At 34.0% G+C, this 21,471-nt stretch overlaps 2 protein-coding genes across 3 annotated transcripts; one reads left to right on the top strand and one right to left on the bottom strand.

Annotated features, from left to right (window-relative positions):
• Positions 1 to 13,266: 13,266 nt before the first annotated feature.
• LOC134230255 (ATP-dependent RNA helicase DHX8-like) lies at positions 13,267 to 15,145 on the bottom strand. Its single transcript, XM_062712024.1, has 3 exons — positions 15,052 to 15,145; positions 13,760 to 13,845; positions 13,267 to 13,352 (listed from the first exon to the last, which is right to left on the bottom strand). The coding sequence occupies exons 1-3, from the start codon at positions 15,143 to 15,145 to the stop codon at positions 13,281 to 13,283; spliced, it is 252 nt and encodes an 83-aa protein (XP_062568008.1). The 3' UTR covers positions 13,267 to 13,280.
• Positions 15,146 to 15,148: 3 nt separating this feature from the next.
• LOC134230254 (uro-adherence factor A-like) lies at positions 15,149 to 19,928 on the top strand. Of its 2 annotated transcripts, XR_009984303.1 has the most exons (6): positions 15,149 to 15,314; positions 15,434 to 15,609; positions 15,901 to 16,033; positions 16,387 to 16,478; positions 16,897 to 18,911; positions 19,830 to 19,928. XR_009984303.1 is itself a non-coding variant. In XM_062712023.1 (5 exons), the coding sequence occupies exons 2-4, from the start codon at positions 16,026 to 16,028 to the stop codon at positions 17,469 to 17,471; spliced, it is 675 nt and encodes a 224-aa protein (XP_062568007.1). In that variant the 5' UTR covers positions 15,149 to 15,609; positions 15,901 to 16,025; the 3' UTR covers positions 17,472 to 18,911; positions 19,830 to 19,924. The 2 variants fall into 2 exon arrangements, 1 of the variants encoding a protein (XP_062568007.1); XM_062712023.1 differs by having other exon boundaries at positions 15,149 to 15,609; positions 19,830 to 19,924.
• The last annotated feature ends 1,543 nt before the right edge of the window (positions 19,929 to 21,471 follow it).

Raw genomic sequence — 21,471 nt, 5'->3', positions numbered from 1 at the left:
AAGAACTTGGAGATATAAGTAAATCCAGAACACAGTGTCTGCATCAGATTTGTTCGATTTTACACATTTAAATCCATGAGTAATGCACATTTTTTCAATTCACAAAACTTGAATTTAAATGACACAATTTCACATTTAAGGTAGGACACAATAGGTAGGCCAAATTTTTCCTCAAATTCAATTTTCATGAAACTTTGATATTTTGTTCTAGGATACAAAATCTCTCTTTATGTATGATATGAAAGAAATTCAACCGCACATTTTTTGCCCACATAGTCTGAAATATGGCCTATCAGACCCCTGTAAAAAGATTGTAAAATCAGACATTAAACTTGAGAATGAGCCTTATTTTAGAATTATCTATTGATCTATCGCAAATTTGTGTAATACTTTTTAATAAAGATAAACTTTGTGTTGCTTTAAGTTAGTAAGTCAACTTGATACTGGAAAATTTTAGTAAAATATTAAGTAAAAATACAACATAAATAGCGACGGAATTGAAAATTTACATGTAAATATCCGACAGTTTAATTTTTCGTAAGAGAAAATGTATAATTCAATTTTTACAAAAAAATCAACAGAATGATTCATATGGGTCCTAGAATAAAATGTGTACAAATAAAGAAAATTGAACCGGTGGTTTCAGATATTTTTGCAATCAAAAAAATTTCAATGGCAAAAAAACTAAAAGATTCAGTAGATGACGTCACAATATTTGACCTTTGACCTCTTGATATGACCTTGACCTTAGTAGTACATAAAGAATGGAGACCCCTTATATATGTGTCCAAATATCATTCCTCTACTATGTATGGAACAAAAGTTACACTGCATTTTATAACAGACTGTCATATGCTTGTTTATTTCACTTAGTTAGCATAAAAACATTCCAAAATGTAAGCCCCCAAGTGACCAATATATAGGATTCTCTGATTTTTTCACAAAATATGACGCAAACATGCCAAAACTTATTATTTTTCTTACAGGGATTATTCATTGATGTCATTATAGTAATTTATTCTTCTTTTCTCCGGTACTTTTTAAGAAATTGGTTAAAATAGAATCCACAGGTGTTTTGTCCTACCTTAATTAAGATTTTGGAAGCATCATATTCCCTTGAGAAGAATCCATTTTAAGCTTGAAGTAGGCTTATATTAAATCCATCTCCCAGAAAACAGTTTGCACCATGAAAACTACACTGCTGCAGCAAATAATCAAAATTAAAACATTTCCAGATTTGATTTGTAATACATTTTCAGGTCGAAGTTTGGCCCATGGCTATCCAACACTCGGAATACAATTTGCATTTTACCATTACACTGCTGCAATTAATATATCCTCAAAAACTGAATTTGAATAAAAAAAAAAAAACAGATTTCCGGTTTGAATTCGAAATATCTGTATTTGTCATCGAAGTTTTGAGGGGATAAAAGATTGGCTAATATTTTCTTTTACGCTAATTACTATTCTCTGTTTCCAGGTCAAAGTATCACTGGTTGTGTGCATCTTAAATTGGTTTCAATTCGATTTCAATCCTGTCATATATTCTCTCCATGGGAGAGACACATGTTTGCCTTTACCAAGCATAATTTAAACTGAATTTGGGGAGTTGCATTCTTATATAAAAACTAGCATCCCCCGAAATCTACCTGTAACTGTCCATTCATTAGACAAAGACCTTCAAGATCTTTTGTTATTTGCAACTGTAAACACAATGGCTATTCAACAAATTGCTGTGCACCCCAAGCTTACCAGTGTAACTGTCCATTCTGTAAACAAAGAATTTATAGTATGTGTTTTGCACATTTTTTTGATAAAGTTTTAGAACAAAGAGAATCATGCATGTTTTAAGTAGGAGAAAGGCCTCAAACTGTCCATTCTGTGAGAGAAAAAACTAATCTCGGGCCTACGGCCCTCGATTAGTTCTTTCTCTCACAGAATGGACAGTTTTCAGCCTTTCTCCTTTACATACGTACATCCCTACAAAAAACTGAGAGTTGAAAATGAAAAGTTATTTTTTAAGTTCAAGAAGGATAACTCTGTCAAAAATCAGTTGAACTTGACCTGAATGTTCTGGTAAAATACCTTCCTATCAATACATGTACATCCTTTAAGACTTTAAAGAGTGGAAGCTGAAATTTTATTCTTAAATTTTTTTAGTTCAAGAGGAATAACTCTGTCTAAAATCATCAGATCATAACCAAATTCAAACTTGACTACATGTATATAAATATTCCTATGACGTATCCATATAAATTTTGAGATGAATGTGTGTAAATTGTTGCTGTCTGTTAAGATAAGGAATGGAAAGTCTGAATGAGGACAGAATGATGGAATCAAGTAACAGGGTAAGTCGTCACTATATATATATATATTTGCCCCCGCCCATTATATGGCAGGGGATAAAAATTTGGACAGAGAATCTCAGATTCTTTTTTCACTGTAGCCTTATAAACTAAGAAATGGACATTGTGAGCTATATAATTAAACTTACCGGGAAGTCCATCACGTAGTCGGCGTGCCAGGCAGGGCGACGCCGAATCCTCGTAGATCGTCGTGGCTCCATCTAGATAAAAACAAGAAAACGCTATCAGTATACACAACACAAATATTTCCCTTGATTTTTAAAATAAGCCACTAGAAGTTACAGGTTTTTTTCTGGGTCATGTTGAGGTCAGATTACAGATCCCGTTCCTAGTCATAGTTTTCCAATTTCAAATCTTTTTGCCAGTGAAGGTACCCGTAGATATACTATTACTGTAGTAATAATATAAACTTAAAAAAACAGGCTTCATATTTTAGCCGCTTTGGCACAGACATTGATGCGCTCATTCAAGAAACCCATACGAAATCATTATATAAATACAACATACAACGTGGATGTGCGTAGCGCTAATCAAAAATATACCAACAATTCAATACCTAGTGATGATTATTCTTAATTTTGAATACACCAATATATAAGACCATGAGGATCATGATTTGAAGATATTAGAATGAACACTACCTAAAGACATTTGTCTGTTTGTTTCCAAAAATTTAAACCTTGGCCGTAACTTTTGAGTGGGTGGGGCTATGGTTTTCATAATTTTCACTGACAGCAGTATTCCTTGTAACAAGACCAACAAATTTGACTTCTAGAACTTGACCTTAGAGTTTGACCCACTTTTACCAAAACTTTCTGAACTTTAACCTAGTTGGCCATAACTTTTGAATACATGTAGTTGATGCTATGGCTTCCATACTTTGACCTTAGAGTTTGATCCTTGTTAAGGAAAATAATCTTAACCATAATTTTTCAACTGTTAGTACAAGGGTTTTTCATATTTCAAAGATGTATTCCTTCTGACAAGAACTTTCTTTGAACATCAACAATTTTGACCTTTTGACCTTGAACTTTGAAATTTGAGAAACTTCAACCCTTGCCATCAGCTGTCATACATGGGTGGGCATTTGTGTTTCAGAAACAAATCTAGTTTGTTGAGAAAAAATTTTTTTAACTCTCTCGCGCTCAATTTTCATATCTTATTTATTATACCTCCATTTGGTCCTTCAAGTGAATAAATCTGAGTGACTGACAATGATAAGTTTATGACAACTGCATGTGCAAATTTAGAGGGGTTTTTTTTGGGGGGGGGGGGGGCAGTGAAAGTCACCTTGGACCCCTGAAATCCTTGGACCTCTACTTAAAGCAGCAGATTTATTCGAAATTGTTTTAATAAGTAATAGTTATCAAGCTTATCTTTTCTTGATTATCTCCCCTCGAACGTGGACTTGACCCTTCATTTTAAAAATTTAAACTCCCCTTTACCCAAAGATGCTTTGTACCAAGTTGGATTACACAGACAGATGGACAACAGGTGATCAGAAAAGCTCCCCTGAGCAATCAGCTCAGGTGAGCTAATAAGTCTTTTCTAGCCCAGTGTTTCTTGATAAGAAGATTTTCAAAGATTTTTTCTATATATATTTCGATGTAAAATTTGATTCCTTATTGTGGCCCATGATTTGAACACTTCCAGAATGCTTTCACATAAGTTTTAGCTTTTCTGGCCCAGTGCTTCTTGAGAAAAAGATTTTTATAGATTTTTCAGATAAACTTCTATGAAAAACTTTGATCATTATCCTTTATGCTAGGCCCTTACCAGGAGGGGGGGATAGGGGGGTCATGATTAGAACAAATGTTTATGATAGAATCTACATGACCAGAGGGTGTTTCAGTATAAATATGAACAATCATGGCTTTGTTGTTCTTGAGAAGAGGAGTTTTAAGGATTTTTCCAAAATATTGCTTTGATCATCCATTGTGCTCCCACTCAATCCCTTGCTTCCATATAAATATGACCAATAATGTCTTTACAATTCTTGAGAAAATATTATTTTATTAATAAGATTTTCCTTTATACTTTGATTGCCCATTATGGGCTCACAACTACCCTGTGGAACATGAACTGATCAAACCTGAATCTACCTAAGGATGTTTCACCATAAGTTTAATTTTCCCTGGCACAGTTGTTCTTGAGGATAAGATTTTTAAAACATGTGACCAAATTTTCACTATTTCTTAATTATCTCCCCTTGAATGAGTTTATTTGTTTGTACAAACTTGAATCCCCCTTATCCAAGGATGCTTTGTGGCAAGTTTGGTTAAAATTGGCTTAGTGGTTTTTGAGAAAAAGTCAAAAATGTAAAAAGTTTACAGACGATGGACAGACGGACGAAAGACGGACAAAATATGAACAATAAAGCTCTCTTGAGCTTTCAGATCAGGTGAGCTAAAATGACCATCTCTTAATATAAAATGGTTAAAAGCAATTCATCTGAATAATACTAATTTTTTTCAACAAAATATATTTATGCCCATGTAATCAAAGATTTGGGGTATATAGTTTTTGCCCTGTCTGTCTTTTTCTCTGTTAATATTTGTATTGCTCGTGACAATTAGGACCTTTTCTTGGACAAGACATACTTTCTTTGGGTATGAATATATTTGACTTGACCTTGGAGCTAGGACTTTAATATTTTACTTGTGTACACATTGTGAAAGACCTTTCTCTGGGTATAAGTATTCTTGACCTTTTGATTTTGACCTTGAAGTTTAGCCCACTAAAAAAATCTATAACCTTTGCCCTAACTTTTGAACAAAATTTGGACTTTTATATAAACTTGGGCTTTTATATTTCATGCGTATTCCTTGTGACAAAATCTTTCTAAGAATACTTATGCACTGTACTAACAGCTTTGACCTTTTTAACCTTGACCTTGGAATTTGATCTAGTTAAAAAAAAACTTTACACTATGGATATAACCTTAAACAGTTGGTGCTAGGGCTTTTGTATTTCACATGTACATGTGATGTATATTTTTGTGACAAGTCCTTTCCTGGAGATAACTGATTCTTACCATTTGACATTGACCTGCGAGTTAGACTCTCTCTTCAAAAAAAAAAAAAATTAACATTGGCCATAATTTTTGAAGGATAACCTTGGGCTTTTATATTTCATAGGTTTATTCATAAGTCTTTGAAAAAAAATCATTTTTGTTGATCACTTCTCCTTGAAGTTTAACTTGCATTGAAATTCTACTTTGCCATAGGCTATCATATGGGGGACATCAGTGTCTTTCACATTTTTCAGATTTGGCTACATAATTACATGTATGTGAAATAATTCAAGACTGATCTGCATGTGGATAAAGATATAATTTTAAAAATTCAAAACATGCAAAATTAAATTTATGTTGAACGCATGGTGAGCAATATAAAAAATCTTCATGCGCATGCGCACTTTTAACCGGATGTATTCAATTTTCCATAAAAATGAACATTGACATTTGTCTACGCAATTTCACAAATTATACATGTTAAAATAATAATAATACACTTGAATATACATGTAAACAAATAATTCAAAATATATGTTCCGGTCTAATCCCTCATGGTTTTTGCTGGAGGGCAAATGTTCGGGTATTCACCGAGTGTTATTTTTATGAAAAGCTGTATAAAGTCGCGAATTAAATACGAAGACATCAAAAAACCAACCTCATCTCGTAGGAATCTTCTTCTGTGCAAGTTGTCTCGTTGAATAGCAGTGTGAAATCGCAGAATGAATGCAAATGCAGAAGCAAAAGCTATGACGGATGTTGACAGGTGAACCTTCAAAATCAGTCTGACGTAAGCAGGTTCGCGTCACGTGATCAATGTTTCGGAATCCCCTGACATCGACAATTTACGGGAAGTGTATAGAAATACGTGTTAATAGCAATAACCTGAGAATTTTCTTTCAACTTCTCTGACATCTATTAAAACCAGGGGTATAGCTAGGGTACTTTTGAAATGGACGCCCGAGGAGGCATGAGGTTTTGGAAAGCCGTGGTGTGGACCCAACTATAAGTGAATTTCCGATATTTTCGACCTTCTTGATCGCTTTCTGCGAAAATCTATACTGATTTCAGGGATGTGTACTTGAATAATATTACACTATCGCATCCTCCCCAAATGTTTCTTGTGGTGATTAATTTTCATTTATATTTTATTTACATGAAATTCTCTCTCTCTCTCTCTCTCTCTCTCTCTCTCTCTCTCTCTCTCTCTCTCTCTCTCTCTCTCTCTCTACAATATGATATGGACCTTTGTGAGTACAATTTTTTAAAATAAAAATTAGTATTAAATAAAAATACTGTAAGTCAAAATTGTAGAATTACGATTGATGGAACTGAAGCTGTCGGAAACTTTACCATGGCCACATTCCTGTCATCATCATAGACCACGGCCAAAATGTACGACCCTCTCACATTCTGGGAGAGAGCTATGTGCGGACTTCGAACCGTGGCTTGAGACGATGCATCCCTGTAGACCTTTAAGACAAGGATTCAGGGATATAAAAGGCTCTTAAAGGAAGCAGGACATGTTTTACCATTTATAGATTGTAAACCAGTGACGTAGCTCAGCGTTTTTCTGTGTGGGTGAGGGGCACTCACTCTCTGCCCGAAATAAAAAATTAATTTACCCGAAAAAGAAGAAAACTGTCCAAACTTGAACATCTTATTTCGTAAAAGGGGAAGGGCGTCAATTTGTTTTAAGGACATACGCAAGGTACCTCCTTACCTGCTGATAATTTTTCAAGATATTCTAAATTTAAACTTATAATACCATTACATGTTCTTAGACAAAAAATCAGCATGCGTTACCAGGGGTTTTGAAAAGATATCAAATTATGAATTTTTTTGCATTATTCAAAGAAAAATGTACAAAAATTACAAAACATAAAACAAAATATTAGTAATGCGCAACGCTTGTGTAAATGCACGAATGAATGAATGGATGAATGAATGAAATTCCTGAAATAAAATAAATAGCATTAATTAAAATAAAATAAAACTAAGTACAACTACCACAAAATTACAAAACATAAATTCCAGATTTTTTTTATCAAAATTTGTTTGAGAAGAGGTGTACAAACCCATGTATAGACATTAACAGTATTGCACACAGGTCCTTCGTTTAGTGGAACTCTTCAACTCCAGGGAACCCATTAAAGTGAAAACTACGTTGCGTATAACCTTAACTTGATTAGAATTGTCTGTTGGATTGCTTTATATTCACATTAAGTGAGTTTATTGCATATAGAGAAGACTATATAGGGTTGGGAGGTAGATAAAGTATACAGATTGGATAAAGATTGTGTCTAAAATTAGGTTGATTGACCAATGCTAGAAAGTGGAGAAATTTTCCCCAAACGTGTGCAAAAAAATCTTGTGCCGTAAATTGCACATTTTTGTATTACGGGATCGATCTGTAGCGTTATGGTCAAAGACTAATACATGTACTTGAAACTATAGCGCTACAGTTCTGCAGCTAGCGTGTAGGGTCCTGATTGATGTTTTTTTCAGCCTCTGGTTAAAGCCATCAACAGGTAGGCCCCTTCCGACTAGATTTATCACCTGACGACACTGGAGGACCTCGGACCCCCCCCCCCCCCCGATCACCCAGAGCTCCGTCCAAGAGACGACAACACAAGAGTCGACAAACTCTGTCGCACCGACTCACAAGATCGACAAACTTTGTCACAAAATCTCAAAGATCGACAAACTCTGTCACACAAGCTCAACGATCGACAAACTTTGTCGCACCGGCTCAACGATCGAAAAACTCTGCAAAAAGTCCAAAGATCGACAAACTCTGTCGCACAATCCCAAAGATCGACAAACTCTGTCCCACTAGCTCAAAGATCGACAAACTCTGTCACACAACCTCAAAGATCGACAAACTCTGTCACACAATTTCAAAGATCGACAAACTCTGTCACACAATTTCAAAGATTGACAAACTCTGTCACACCTGCTCAAGGGACAATATGGGCACTAGCAAGAGATTCAGCGCAGGCTTTTGCAGTAAATGAGCAGTCAAGCCAAACTGTCACTGTGGTCAAAGATGTGTCTAAAAAATCCTGGACTACTTCTGTCTGCAACACTGTTAGTTCGTTGATAGTTTTTGTAAGCTCGCCTGAGCTGAAAGTTCAAATAACCTTTTCTGATCACATTTTTTTTTGTAGTCCGTCTGTCCGTCTGTAAACTTTTTTTTTTTAATTTTTTTAGCTCGAAGGCTCAAGTGAGCTTTTCTGATCAAATTTTGTCCGTTGTCTGTCGTCGTTGTTGTCGTTGTAAACTTTTCACATTTTCATCTTCTTTTCATCCAAACTTTTGCACAAAGTATCCTTGGCTGAAGGGGAGTCAACTTTGTTCAAATGAAGGGCCACGCCCTTATTCAAGGGGAAATAATTAAGAAATAGTGAAAATTTGGTGGTATGTTTTAAAAATCTTTTTCTCAAGAACCACTGTGCCAGGAAAGTTGAAACTTATAGAGAAACATCCTCAGGTAGTGTAGATTCAAGTTTGTTCAATTAAATCATGACCCCCAGGGGTGGGGCAGGGAAACATTGATCGATCAAAGTTTTACATAGAAATATATAGGAAAATTCTTTTAAAAAACTTCTTCTCAAGAACCACTTTGCCAGGAAAGATGAAACTTATATGGATGCACCCTCAGGTAGTGTAGATCCAGGTTTGTTCAAATCATGACCCCTAGGGGTAGGACAGGGCCATAATGGCCGATCAACGTTTTACATAGAAATATATAGGAAAATTCTTTGAAAGTCTTCTTCTCAAGAACCACTGTGCCAGGAAAGATGAAACTTACAGGGAAGCATTTTCAGGTTTATTAAAATCATGACCCCCGGGGGTAGGGCGGGGCCACAATGGACGATCAAAATTTTACATAGAAATATATAGGAATTTTTTTTTAAATCTTCTTCTCAAGAACCACTTTGCCAGGAAAGTTGAAACTTATAGAGAAACATCCTCAGGTAGTGTAGATTCAAGTTTGTTCAAATCATGACCCCCCTGGGGTCACAATGGACGATCAAAATTGTACATAGAAATATATAGGAAAATTCTTTTCAAATCTTCTTCTCAAGAACCACTGTGCCAGGAAAGATGAAACTTATAGGGAAGCATCTTCAGGTAGTGTAGATCCAGGTTTATTCAAATCATGACCTCCTGGGGTAGGGCGGGCCACATTGGCCGATCAACGTTTTACATAAAAATATAGGAATTTTTTTTTTTAAATCTTCTTCTCTGGAATAGTAAAGGCATGAATGACATATTTTTATAGAAGCATCCTCAGGTAGTGGAGATTCAAGTTTGTTCAAATCATGACCCCTGGGGGTAGGGCGGGGCCGCAACATGGAAGCCAGATTTACATAGAAACATGTAGAAAAAATCTTTAAAATTCTTAATCTTTTCAAAAATAGCGAAACCGTGATTAGTCCTGTTCATATGGAAGCATTCTCAGGTTGTGTAGATTCAATTTTGTCCAAGTCATGACCCCTGGGGGTATAGGGCGGGACCACAATGTAAGTTCAAATGTAAAGGGCCAAATGTAAAGTCAAAGAAATATACAAGCATCCTTAGTTAGTGTAGATTCAAGTTTGTTCAAATCATGACCCCCGGGGGTAGGGCGGGTCCACAAGGGACAATCAAAGTTTTATATGAAATATATAGGAAAAATCTTTCAAAATCTTCTTCTAAAGAATAGCAAAGCCATGATTGGCCATATTTATATGAAAGATTCAAGTTTATTTTTAAATCATAACCCCCTAAGGGTAGGGTGGGGCCACAATGGCCAATCAAAGTTTTACATAGATATATATATGATCGAAAATCCTTAAAAAATCTTTTTTTTTCAAGGAAAACAAAGGCATAAATGATCATATTTATTTTGAAACATCCTCGGGTAGGGAAGATTTAAGTTTCTTCAAATCATGACCCCCCAGGGGTAGGGTGGGACCACAACGACTGGTCAAAGTTTAACATAGAAATATAAAGGAAAAATCTTTTTCTTCAAATTCATTGGACCAGGAAAGATGAAACTCATGTGGAAGCATCCTAAGGCAGTGTAGATTCAAGTTTATTCAAATCATGACCCCCAAGGATAGGGAGGGGCCACAATGCTGATCAAAGTTTTACATAGGAATACATATAGGAAAAATCTTTTAAAAATCTTCAAGATCAGCAACGCTATGATTGGTGATATTAATATGGAAACATCCTCAGTTAATTCAAGTTTATTATATCATGACCCCTGGGGGGTAAGGTAGGACCATAATGGGCAATAAAATCTTTACATAGAAATATATAGGAAAAATCTTTAATGGGAGACAGGGAACATGTCACATGACTAAAAATACATATTACGTCATAATCGGTTATGATATACATGTTAAACGTTGTTATTGTGTAATTTTATTCTAAATTCTAAAATTGTTTTTTAAACATTTAATTTTAGAAATTATTATTCATAAAATTTTTAAAGATCTTGCCATCATTTAGATATTGTGAAGTTGCCAAATCCACACATTTGTTTCTCTTTACCCTGCAGTCTGACGTCAGTGACACGTCATAGACGTAGTGTTTGAATATTCTCATTGCAGCTAGATCAAGTACATGTACACACACCCGTCATGATCAGTTTTATTTCATAATAAACAGGTCGATCACAATCAATGTATCGTGATAAATTCTGAAGCAGATTTTTTTAAATTAATATTTTTTTCGTGTTTAGTAACAGATATTCTCTCTATTTAGATAATTTTGAATGTTTGTGTTTTCGTGTGACGTCACATTAATTAATTTCCCGCACTCGGAAAATACAAACGTGAAGCGTTTTTTTTCATGCTTATGTCTAATTCAACGATGTCCTGTGCGATATTGAGGTAAGCTTCACCCTGAAGGACTGACATTAAATCGTAAATTTAGAAATATTTATTGACAGATTTTTTTTTCAAAATGAGGTTTTTGTCGTTGAAGCTGCCTTGAAAAATGCAAAAATGTTCCCACCCAAATACTATATAAAATCAAAGTACTGAAAGTACTGTTAGACAGAGGCTTCATGGATGAGAGAACACAAAAGAAATATATTTGTCATACATAGCTGTATATATATAGAATATTATGAGGAATAATGTGTATTTTTTTTTCAATTCAACATTTTTTAAAATGATACTCCAATATTCATGAGGTTGTTGGGATATTATAATTTCATCTTTGTAATGTAAACTTCACCTTGATTAAAGTTCACTGTTATTTAGATCAAATGGGGCCAATTTCATTTGTCACTGATCGGCGTACGCCGAATTGCGCCGGTCATATGACCGGCGTAAAACGGCTAAGAGGCAAATGAAGTAAACCGGCGAAAACATTTTTTGAAAATGAATAATTACGCTAAATGACAATCAATTAATTAAGTTTTATCACTTTTTACATTATGTCTAAGTAGAATAATTCGAAATTCAATCTAAAAAAAAATCATGGACCTCATGAAAAATTTTATTTTTTAGAAAACAAAAACATATTTTAAATATATGAGTAGAGATTGCTCAAAATATGCAAACAAATAAAGAACATGTCGACTTGGTAAAAAGTATCTGCATTTTCACAGTTGTTTTCTCTTCCCGCCATTTCTCTAAGACCGCGCGGCGATTTCCTCACCGGTCATTTCAGACCGGCGAGATCGGCGTACGCCGGCGAAGCTTCCCCGGTCAAATGAAGTAACAAGCCGGGTTACGAAAGGTCAAGCGGCGCATTCGGCGTACGCCGGTATGACAAATGAAATCCTACCATTCTTTCAATATTAAACACTTCAACGTAAGAAACAGTAATTGACTAGGCCTGGTTGACATAAAACTTTGACGGGCTCACTTTTTATCTCAGTCTCACTTAAGGAATATATAGTGGAAAAGTGAGACTGAGATCAAAAGTGAGCTTGTCTAAGTTTTATGCCCCCAGGCCCGGTTTGATGAATGTAGGTCTAGTATGTTCTAGTCATGAGCCCACTGGCAGATTTGGAAGGGGCCCCAGGCCCCCTCCCCTTCGAGTCCCAAAAATACACAATATTTGATAAATGAATCCAGAAATATTAGTTGTCAAATTTGTCAAGATATATCTTTGTTATTGTAAGCAATACTCTAGTTCTCCAAAAACAAAAACTTGTGAAATAACAAGTCTTATGAATTTTATTGTTCTGTTTACATAAAGTAAGAAAGCATAATATTTTATTCCACTCAAAAAATTGTGTTCTGGCACGAATATTTATTGCATGTTATTGAAGTTGTATTACTTAAAGGCAGAGATTTTAAGCACCGCCTTCAAAAATACCTGGTCTGGGTAGCCCTGTCATTCAAGTGCATGAAGGTCCATCATTGGATGCTGGAACTTGATTGACACTTACTTACTGGTCTCAGTGTATACCCTGAACACCTTGTTTGGGACTCGTGGTGACCTTCTAATTAACATTTGATCCTTTGATGTTTACTGGGTGAACATAGTATATAGAAACTGTATAACTATGAAATTTTTAGATTATATATGAATTAAATATACTCTTAGTATTTGAAAGGATTATAATATAATATGCATTAAAAAAATAACCTTTGGCACATAAAACTTTTTTTCCAAATGAAATTTCGATTTTTAATTTTTATATGCTAAATGGTAAACCTTAAGTGAAAATGTTATTAAGTTCAGAGAAGCGCTGTGTGAAGTACTATGATATTACCTTCTATCTCTATATGACCTTAATATTACCTTCTATCTTGATATGACCTTGATATTACCTTCTATCTTGATATGACCTTGATATTACCTTCTATCTTGACATGTTAAGTACACCGAATCCCCCCCCCCTTCCCCTAGATCATGCTCATATTGTACATTGTGATTTCTGTTTCTTACTTGGCTCCTTTCTGTGGCTTTGGTTTCATTTTTTGAATCAACCTGAGCAGATTTGCAACCAGTGAATCCTAAAAATAATCAAATATTTACAACATCAATAAATTTGTAACAGAACTCAACAGAAAAGCTTTATTAAATGAATTTTAATAATATGCTTGTTCTACAACTCAAATTGTGTGAAAATTGGTTCATTTATCATTTTTCCCTTTCCACAAAAAACTTGTGGTAAAACTGTTATTTTAATAATCATGATAATTAAAATTATCATAACCTTGTAAAAGAAAATTTTGTCAATTTCACATGTACACATTACAATGATTACTTTCAGTTACATAAAAATATGATATATATTACTTCAATTTCCATTACCCTCATGATCCCTGACCTTGCATATTTCAATTTTAACACTTCACCAAAGAAATAATGCATAACTTTTATAGAAATTAAGTACAGTCAAGTAAACTCCATTTCTTACTGCAAACTCTGCACCATTTTCATCCAGAGCTTTTTTTAACTTCTCATAAGTATTGTTCTTTTCTGCCAGATGTATGATAAATTCAGCTGGAAAAAAACGAAGAGATGTGAGAAGTTTGAAATCCATTGTGTTAACTTTTAACATTAATATGAAAAATATACCCCGGTATTAAAATTAATCTTTATTTCAGTAAACTGAATTGGATCAAAGAGGAAGATTTAACCATTGTAAATATTGGGAAATTAAACTTAATATATTTGGTGAATTGGCTGCACAAATGCACAAGATTGAACTCAATCTGCATTTATGGTGGTAACAAAAATTTCCAAGGAAAAAAAAAACTCTCCAAGATTTAATTGATAAAGCAGACATATTATTGAAGTTTAAACATTCTTCATTTAAATTAGTATGGTTCAGACAATGAATCGGTAATTCAATTTACCTGCAAAGTCATTTGATGTAAGAGTCTAGATGTTTCAAATGTTGTTTGAAGAGTTTTAATCATAAGCGACAAATATTATATCGCGAGTGCTGCTTCGAACGAAGTTACACTATCATTTCTCACGTACAACTATTATGAGGAATCTACAGTACATTCTGTTTATAACATGGCATTTATAAATTACATGTATTCTTTTGCTAATATCAAGCCTAATATGTGACTGACAGGGTAATCTCAATTAATATCTCATATGTTTTTCTTAAAAGAAATGTTTGCTCTCGTACTTTTTTCATTAAAATGGGGAGTATTAAGGGAGTATTCACAATAGGTGGTCATACTTTCTAACAAATATATACATAATGTGTATAAATACATTAAATAGCCATTTCCATTTAAAAATCTTGGTTATATAAACAGGTTCTTGCCCGTCGTAACTGGATAATGTAGTGGAAAGAAATATTACATCATCTTCATTTGGAGAAAATTTGAGTTTCGACTTTAGGCACCATTTTCATACCTAAGTTAGTGGTTAGAGCATCTGCTCTAGAGTCGCAAAGTAAGGAGTCAATACTTACGTCGCGGGTTTGAATCCCAATGAGGGATGTGGAGACCGGTCCTTCGGATGAGACCGTATAAACCGAGGCCCCATGTCAAAGACAAATATATAAAACCATAACGCTACAGATCTGCAGCTAGTGCCGGCACGAAAAAGATCCCTCACTGCTCAAAGGCCCTGAGTGCCGAGCATAGGACAAAATTTGTAGCCCTCCACCGGCAAGTGGTGGCGTCTCCATATGAGTGAAAAATTATCGAGAGGGACGTTAAACAACATACAATCAATCAATCATACCTAAGTCCTTGTCGTTTAGTCCCAAATGGTTCTCAAGTTCTGTACAAACTTTAGATACGAGAGACAAATACTCAAGTTTTTGCAACTCGTCCATCTTTTTCTTTAGGTGGAGTTCGCGTGCCAACTATTTTCACTCAAGTTGAACTATAGTTAACCTGAACGCATATTAGTTTGCCGGAAGTGAACCAGTCTAGTCGAAAAACACGAGCTATTCTCCCGCGTACTAGTTGTCTTGTTGAAAGATGGCTGACATCGTCTGAAAGGTAGATGTTGCACAGGAATAAAAATGAATTTTAACGATTATCTCTAGAGATTCATAATAGATTGCACGTGTTTTTTTATTATTATGAAAGCTCAAACTGATTTATAAATTTTTTTGCAGATTATGGCCAGTGATCAAGTGGTAAATTCTAACGTTACGTGTAGTGAGGTAGATCAGCTTAAAATTGCATTTTGGACGTGCGTTTTATGTCATACCGTTGATGTGAAAAGCGTTCCATCATTAGAAAGACAGAGACAAGCTCGGAAATCAAAAGTAGCTGTAGACGGCGAATTCAGGTACGTAGATCAGAGAAATATGCATGAATTATCCAACAGAATGGCCAAATGAGTCTAGTATAAGTCTAGTAGTCCTGAATGGCCTCATAAATGTATGAGATTAGAAAGAAAAAAATTCCTGTGTTATAAAATTGATGAAATATTCGAATATCAAATATCTCTTTTTAATTAAAAGAATTAAATGTATGAATTTATGTTTATCTACCACTAATTTCACTTAAAGTTATAAAGGTCATTAAGATACAATTTTTGCAAATTCCATTAAAATTACTCATCTGTGATATTTTTAAGAATAATCCTGAGGTGCGATTTTTGTCATTTGGCATTCCATGCAAGCTGTGCAGGTTTTGAAGTTGAGTTTCTTCTGACTGGAGACACAGACTCGGAGGAAGTTTTATGCAACCAGTGTGCAGAAAATGGACAGGTGAATCGAGACTCATTGTTTCTGAACTTTTTCATGTTTCTATTCAGTTAAAAATGAAAATATCTGAGCATTTAGCACACACAAAAAGGCATTCCTTAAAAAAAAAGATCAAATTCATTTGAAAGTAGGAAGTGCATAGTAGTACAAAAAATGTAGTACTACTAACCTTTTTTTTTTACATGTCTGTTTTAGCATACTAAACAAATAAAATCTTATACATTATGCATGCAATAGATTTGAGGGAGTTTTTTCAAATTATAAATGTATTTTTATAAGTCAAGTTTGTTGACTCTTTGAAATATATAACTATACATCATAACATTTGAGATGCAAGTGTTCACTTCCATTTGTAGGATGATCGAACTAAAAGTAACAAAGGGCGGAGTAATCAAGAAAATTAATGTCACTCAGAACATGGCCACAATGCTTTTTTCAGATGGAATAGGTAAATGTTTTACCACCCAGACTGTATCATTGCAAACCACAGTTGTAATTGTCAACTGAATTGTCAACTCAAGAACTTGTATGGAGTCAACCAAACTAAAATATTAAGGCTGGCTTTGAAAGTTCACAAGTTGAATGGTCATTCTTAAATGTTTATCTATCTCTTAACCTGTCCTCCTTCACTTTTATTATATGTATCAAATAAAATTAATTCATATAATAGACATGTAGGTGCTTTACTCACTAGCAGCATCTGAAAAACACTGGAAAACAAAATTTTTGAATCAATGTAGGTCATTGCATCCCTTCCTTAGTATGTTTTTGTTACTGTTACAATATGTACATTTATCATGTTTATGTGGCACAAATATTTTCTGCTACAGACAAGTTAACTAATTTGATAATTCTTTTTCATTTAGATGCAGGATCAAAACAAAGGCTTGTTGAGAACATTTTGAGTGAACAGAAAAGATCAGAAAATACACAGCAAAGAGAATCATTGCCATCATCAGAAAGTATACAGCAAAGAGAATCATTGTCATCATCAAAAAGTATACAGCAAAGAGAATCATTGTCATCATCAGAAAGTATACAGCAAAGAGAATCATTGTCATCATCAGAAAACTCTCTGCAAAGCACATCATCTGATTGTCAAGAATTAAGTAGCAGTTTCTCTTCACCAGAACCCGTTTACCAGAGGCCAGAGTGGACAGAATCTCAGGAATCCTTGCTTATTGACCTAAGGCACGAAATGGATAAGTCATTTACAACAACTAGAAATCATCTTTCCCTCTGGCAGAAAATTACGGAAAAAATGCAAGAAATTTTGAATGTATCAATTTCCACCACTCAGGCAATGTATAAGTACAATGCATTAAAAAAAAGTGGAAAGAGATCATTGACAGCCCAACTGGTTCCGCTGCAAAAAAATTTGTTCACAAAAGAGTGTTTGATGAGCATTATGGTACGAAGTGTCGTAAACCAGCGTATGTAATAGATACAGATAAAAGAGAAAGTCAAAGCACAGAGTCTGATTCAACAGAGAGTCAAAGCACAGAGTCTGATTCAACAGCAAGAAAAGCAGAAAAAAGTAAACCAAGAAAAGGAAGGAGAGATGAAGAGGAATTTGCGAGTTTATTAGAGAAACATCATCAAGATTTCACTAAAATGCATACAGAAAAAATGGAAAGATTTGATAAACTTATCAGTTTAATTGAGATGGACATTAAGAGCAAGAAAAATTGATTATGTGGAACTATGCAAGCAGAGCTGTTTAATTATGCATTGCCAATTTCTGAAATATGTGTGCAAGATTTTTTTATATACTAAAGGATTCACCTTTAATTTTTTTTTCAGAAAGTTTCCTTAGTGATTTTGTAATTTTACATTACTTTGTTGAACATGTTGAAATTTGTTATCAATTTATGGTACATTGATCTGTTAACATGTATACTAAGCTATATTGCCTTACATGAGTTGTGTGTACAATTGTTTTGAGATCAGTGGTTTTGTTCTAATCAAACTACACACATGTTTATTGCCTATAAGTATATTTTTGCAAAGCTGACGTGTGAACAAGACTGATGAAACGTAAATTGATGCAGTTGTTTGGTCACTAAAGTTACATGTACTTACCATACAATGTATTTCAAGATTGGGGTCATAAAAAGAATGTAAAATCCAACAAATAATGGATTCTTTAAAGATTATTATTTATAGAACTCTTTCAATGTTTTCTGAAATCTACTTGTAAATGTTTAACTACCATGCCTAGTCCCCTTTGCCATTGTAGACCCTGTTTAAATATTATTTGAGTTGTAAAATAATATGGTCTCTAAAGAAAGAGTTTAATACTTAAAAAATTGTTTTATTTCAAATGGGATTGACCTGATTTTATTCTTCATTTTGTTGATATATATGTGAATGCACTGTTGCATATATTTTATTTACCAAAGTCTCTTTCATTCCATAATGCCATTCACAGATAGTGATTTTGTTATGTTCTTTTTGTTATAAAATAAAAAAAAATGTTTTCTAAAAATTTTATTTTTGGAATACTGTTTTACACCTGGAATATTTATACAGACAAGGTAAATTCAATGAAGTTTGTAGCGTTTAAACTTGTAGAGCCTGTACCAATTCCGTTCTGCGCACAATTCCACTAAGTCCATCATGAAACACGTTTTGGCACTGGTTCGCATCAACATCTTCTTCTAGTTCTACATCCAACTGTTGTTCAACATCGTCACTGTTCATAATGCACATATTATGCAATACAGATGTAACAATTATTAATTTGGTAATGACCTCGGGGTTCATTAGTGGAACATCTCTTAGGATTCGGAATCTCGTCTTTAGTAGACCAAATGCTCTCTCCACTGATTGTCGTGCGCTTGAAAGTGTTTTGTTAAATTGAATAACCTCTGGCCTTAAGGTAGGATTCTTCTCTGGTTTCTGACAAGATGAAACATTCAAAGTATATTTGCTTATATGTCTTATATATTGAGGTGTAAGGAATTTAAAAGATCATATTTCTCTTTCCTCATCACAATTGTACAACTTCAAATAGAAATGGTAAACTGCGTTTAAAAACTAGCAGGGACTATATTTTTGGCGGAATGGTGGCGTATGAAAATATCTTCTTTTCTGCCTCTCATAATTATAACAAAACAATGAATTTAGTTATAATTTTTACACATCGAAGTCTTGGAGAAATTTTCAAATGTAAGTTAGATTAATAATGAGGGACTAAACTTTCAAAATCTATCAAATAAATATGATTTTCCAAACAAATTAGAACTTTATTAGCTTTTAAACGCTTCCTATCAAAGTGCAGATTTGAGCCAAAAATCCATAAAAAGTATTTTTTCTCTCTTAGTAAACGATCAAAACTTTTTGTTTTTGTATCATTTTGTACATTTATAGGACTTCTTTATTATATGTGAAAATGAGAAAAAGTTAAATATAGGAAGCATATGAAAATAACTAATATATCCTAAAAAATTAAGAAAAACAGAGAAAATTCGGATTAGCCAATATCAAGTTAAGTTAAATTATTTATGTAAATTTGGTAATATCATGCTGCAGAACCTATATAGTAATATGTTTTTATGCAAAAAGAACAATCATTAAACTTTTGAAATAGAAGTAGGTATCACATGATTGGCAACAGTTATTTTTTATTCTTAATGTCAAGGAAAAAGATAATGACCTTGACCTGACCTTGCCTCTAATATAAAACGGTCAAATTTAATTGCACTGATACTATCACTTACTGGTATTGTGTTCTTGATTCTGTGAAAATTTCATTAATTTTTAAATATTAGAAATATGAGAAGAATCCTACCTTAAGTGTCCATAATTTTTAAATGGTGAAATCAGCCAGTTCCTCAGTGGGTATGCATTGTCGGCTAGAAGATGATGCCCTTGGATAAACAGTTCCCCAGCCTCTGCTTTATGATAGAGATGTGAATTTCTCAAAACCCTAGCGTCGTGGGTGCAGCCTGGCCATCCACTGTACGCACTTATGATGTATAATTCATGGTCAACTGCTGCCTATTAAAAAGAGCGTTTTAAAAATTTCAAGTTCAAATAAGTTATAATTTAAAATGTTAAACATAAGTGTTAAACATAAATCAAGGTTCTATTAGTTGTTTTTTTTTTTGTAATGATAATGTTGAAAGAACATATTTGTATTCAATCACTTAATACCTGAAGTTGGATAGATGGGAAGCCTTTTCTGTTGTAATATTCTTTCTCACCACCTGGAGCATGCGTTAATCGTATGTGGGTGCCGTTGTCGCATAATATACGTTCCGGGTAACTTAGCGTTCCGGCCGGAACGCTAAATACCTATAATATTGGTTCCGGGCCATAATAAACGTTTCGGCCGGCGTAAGATTGGTTCCGGTCGTACAAAACGTTCCGGGCAACCAAGCACCCTATTAAACTCTCTATTTATATTTAATATTGGCTGTTAATTTTAATTTTCTTCTTTCTTTTATACCTTCGTATATGATACAGCAGGATTTAATCGTAAGACAACATATATGTTTACATTTCAAGTCAGAATATGCGGTCTTTTTACCAGAGACATTATATATTTATTGATGCCTCTGATTTAAATATATTAATCCACGAAATTCCAGTTGATTATTTTGATTCTTTGTAAACAAAAGAAGGTGTGAAACTTGTTTACATTGACATACCCCCATCGTGCTGTTTTACGACACACTTGGCTTCTATCGATACGAATAATTGCGCAGTCTTGCGAATCGCCGTAAGCACACATGACCACCCTGATCAGATGATAATGTTGATAGATTAATTATATTTACGATAAAATACTTTAATTATTAGGTAATATATTTTAATTTCCTTACATTTTTTTAAACACCCATACATGTAGTTGCGTTTTTTTTTAACCAAATAATTATATTAATAAATTAAAATACAAGAACATAATGGGAAACGAGTGCATGCCGGATCTAAAAAGGGAATTTATAATTTAAGCATTTAACATGTTTAATACGAAGGAAAAGTGTTTCCCGTTTGTTGATTATTTTTCTTCGTCAGGTGAAGTTTTTTTTCTTTTTTTTTTTTAAAATTTTAATGTTATATGTCAACAAAACATGCACATGATCAACTTGGAAATGTTTCAATGACACGGCTAAAAACTTTTGAATAAAATTCAACTCATTTTTAGCTCACCTCAATGAAGTTGGGGGAGCTTATGTAATACCCTCGGCGTCGGTGTCGGCGTCGGCGTCCCGGGTTAAGGTTAAGTTTTTTGGAGCAGTTTTCTTTTTAAGTACTTCTATGTCCTATATTGATTAGACATGCATGGAAGATGGTTCTAGTGTGTTTCATTGTACCAGTCAAAGTTTCAGATGCTGCAATTTCAGCAAAGGAATGACCAGGTTAATGTTTTGGAGCAGGTTAACATTTTTGGTGCAGTTTTTGGTGTAGGTTTCATTTCCAAGTAACTATAAGCC

Source organism: Saccostrea cucullata, unplaced genomic scaffold (genome assembly GCF_032062105.1).
Source record: "Saccostrea cucullata isolate Sc308-1 unplaced genomic scaffold, CSIRO_AGI_Scuc_v1 ctg4664, whole genome shotgun sequence".
NCBI classification, from domain to species: domain Eukaryota; kingdom Metazoa; phylum Mollusca; class Bivalvia; order Ostreida; family Ostreidae; genus Saccostrea; species Saccostrea cuccullata.
This window is presented reverse-complemented; position numbering and strand designations above follow the sequence as displayed.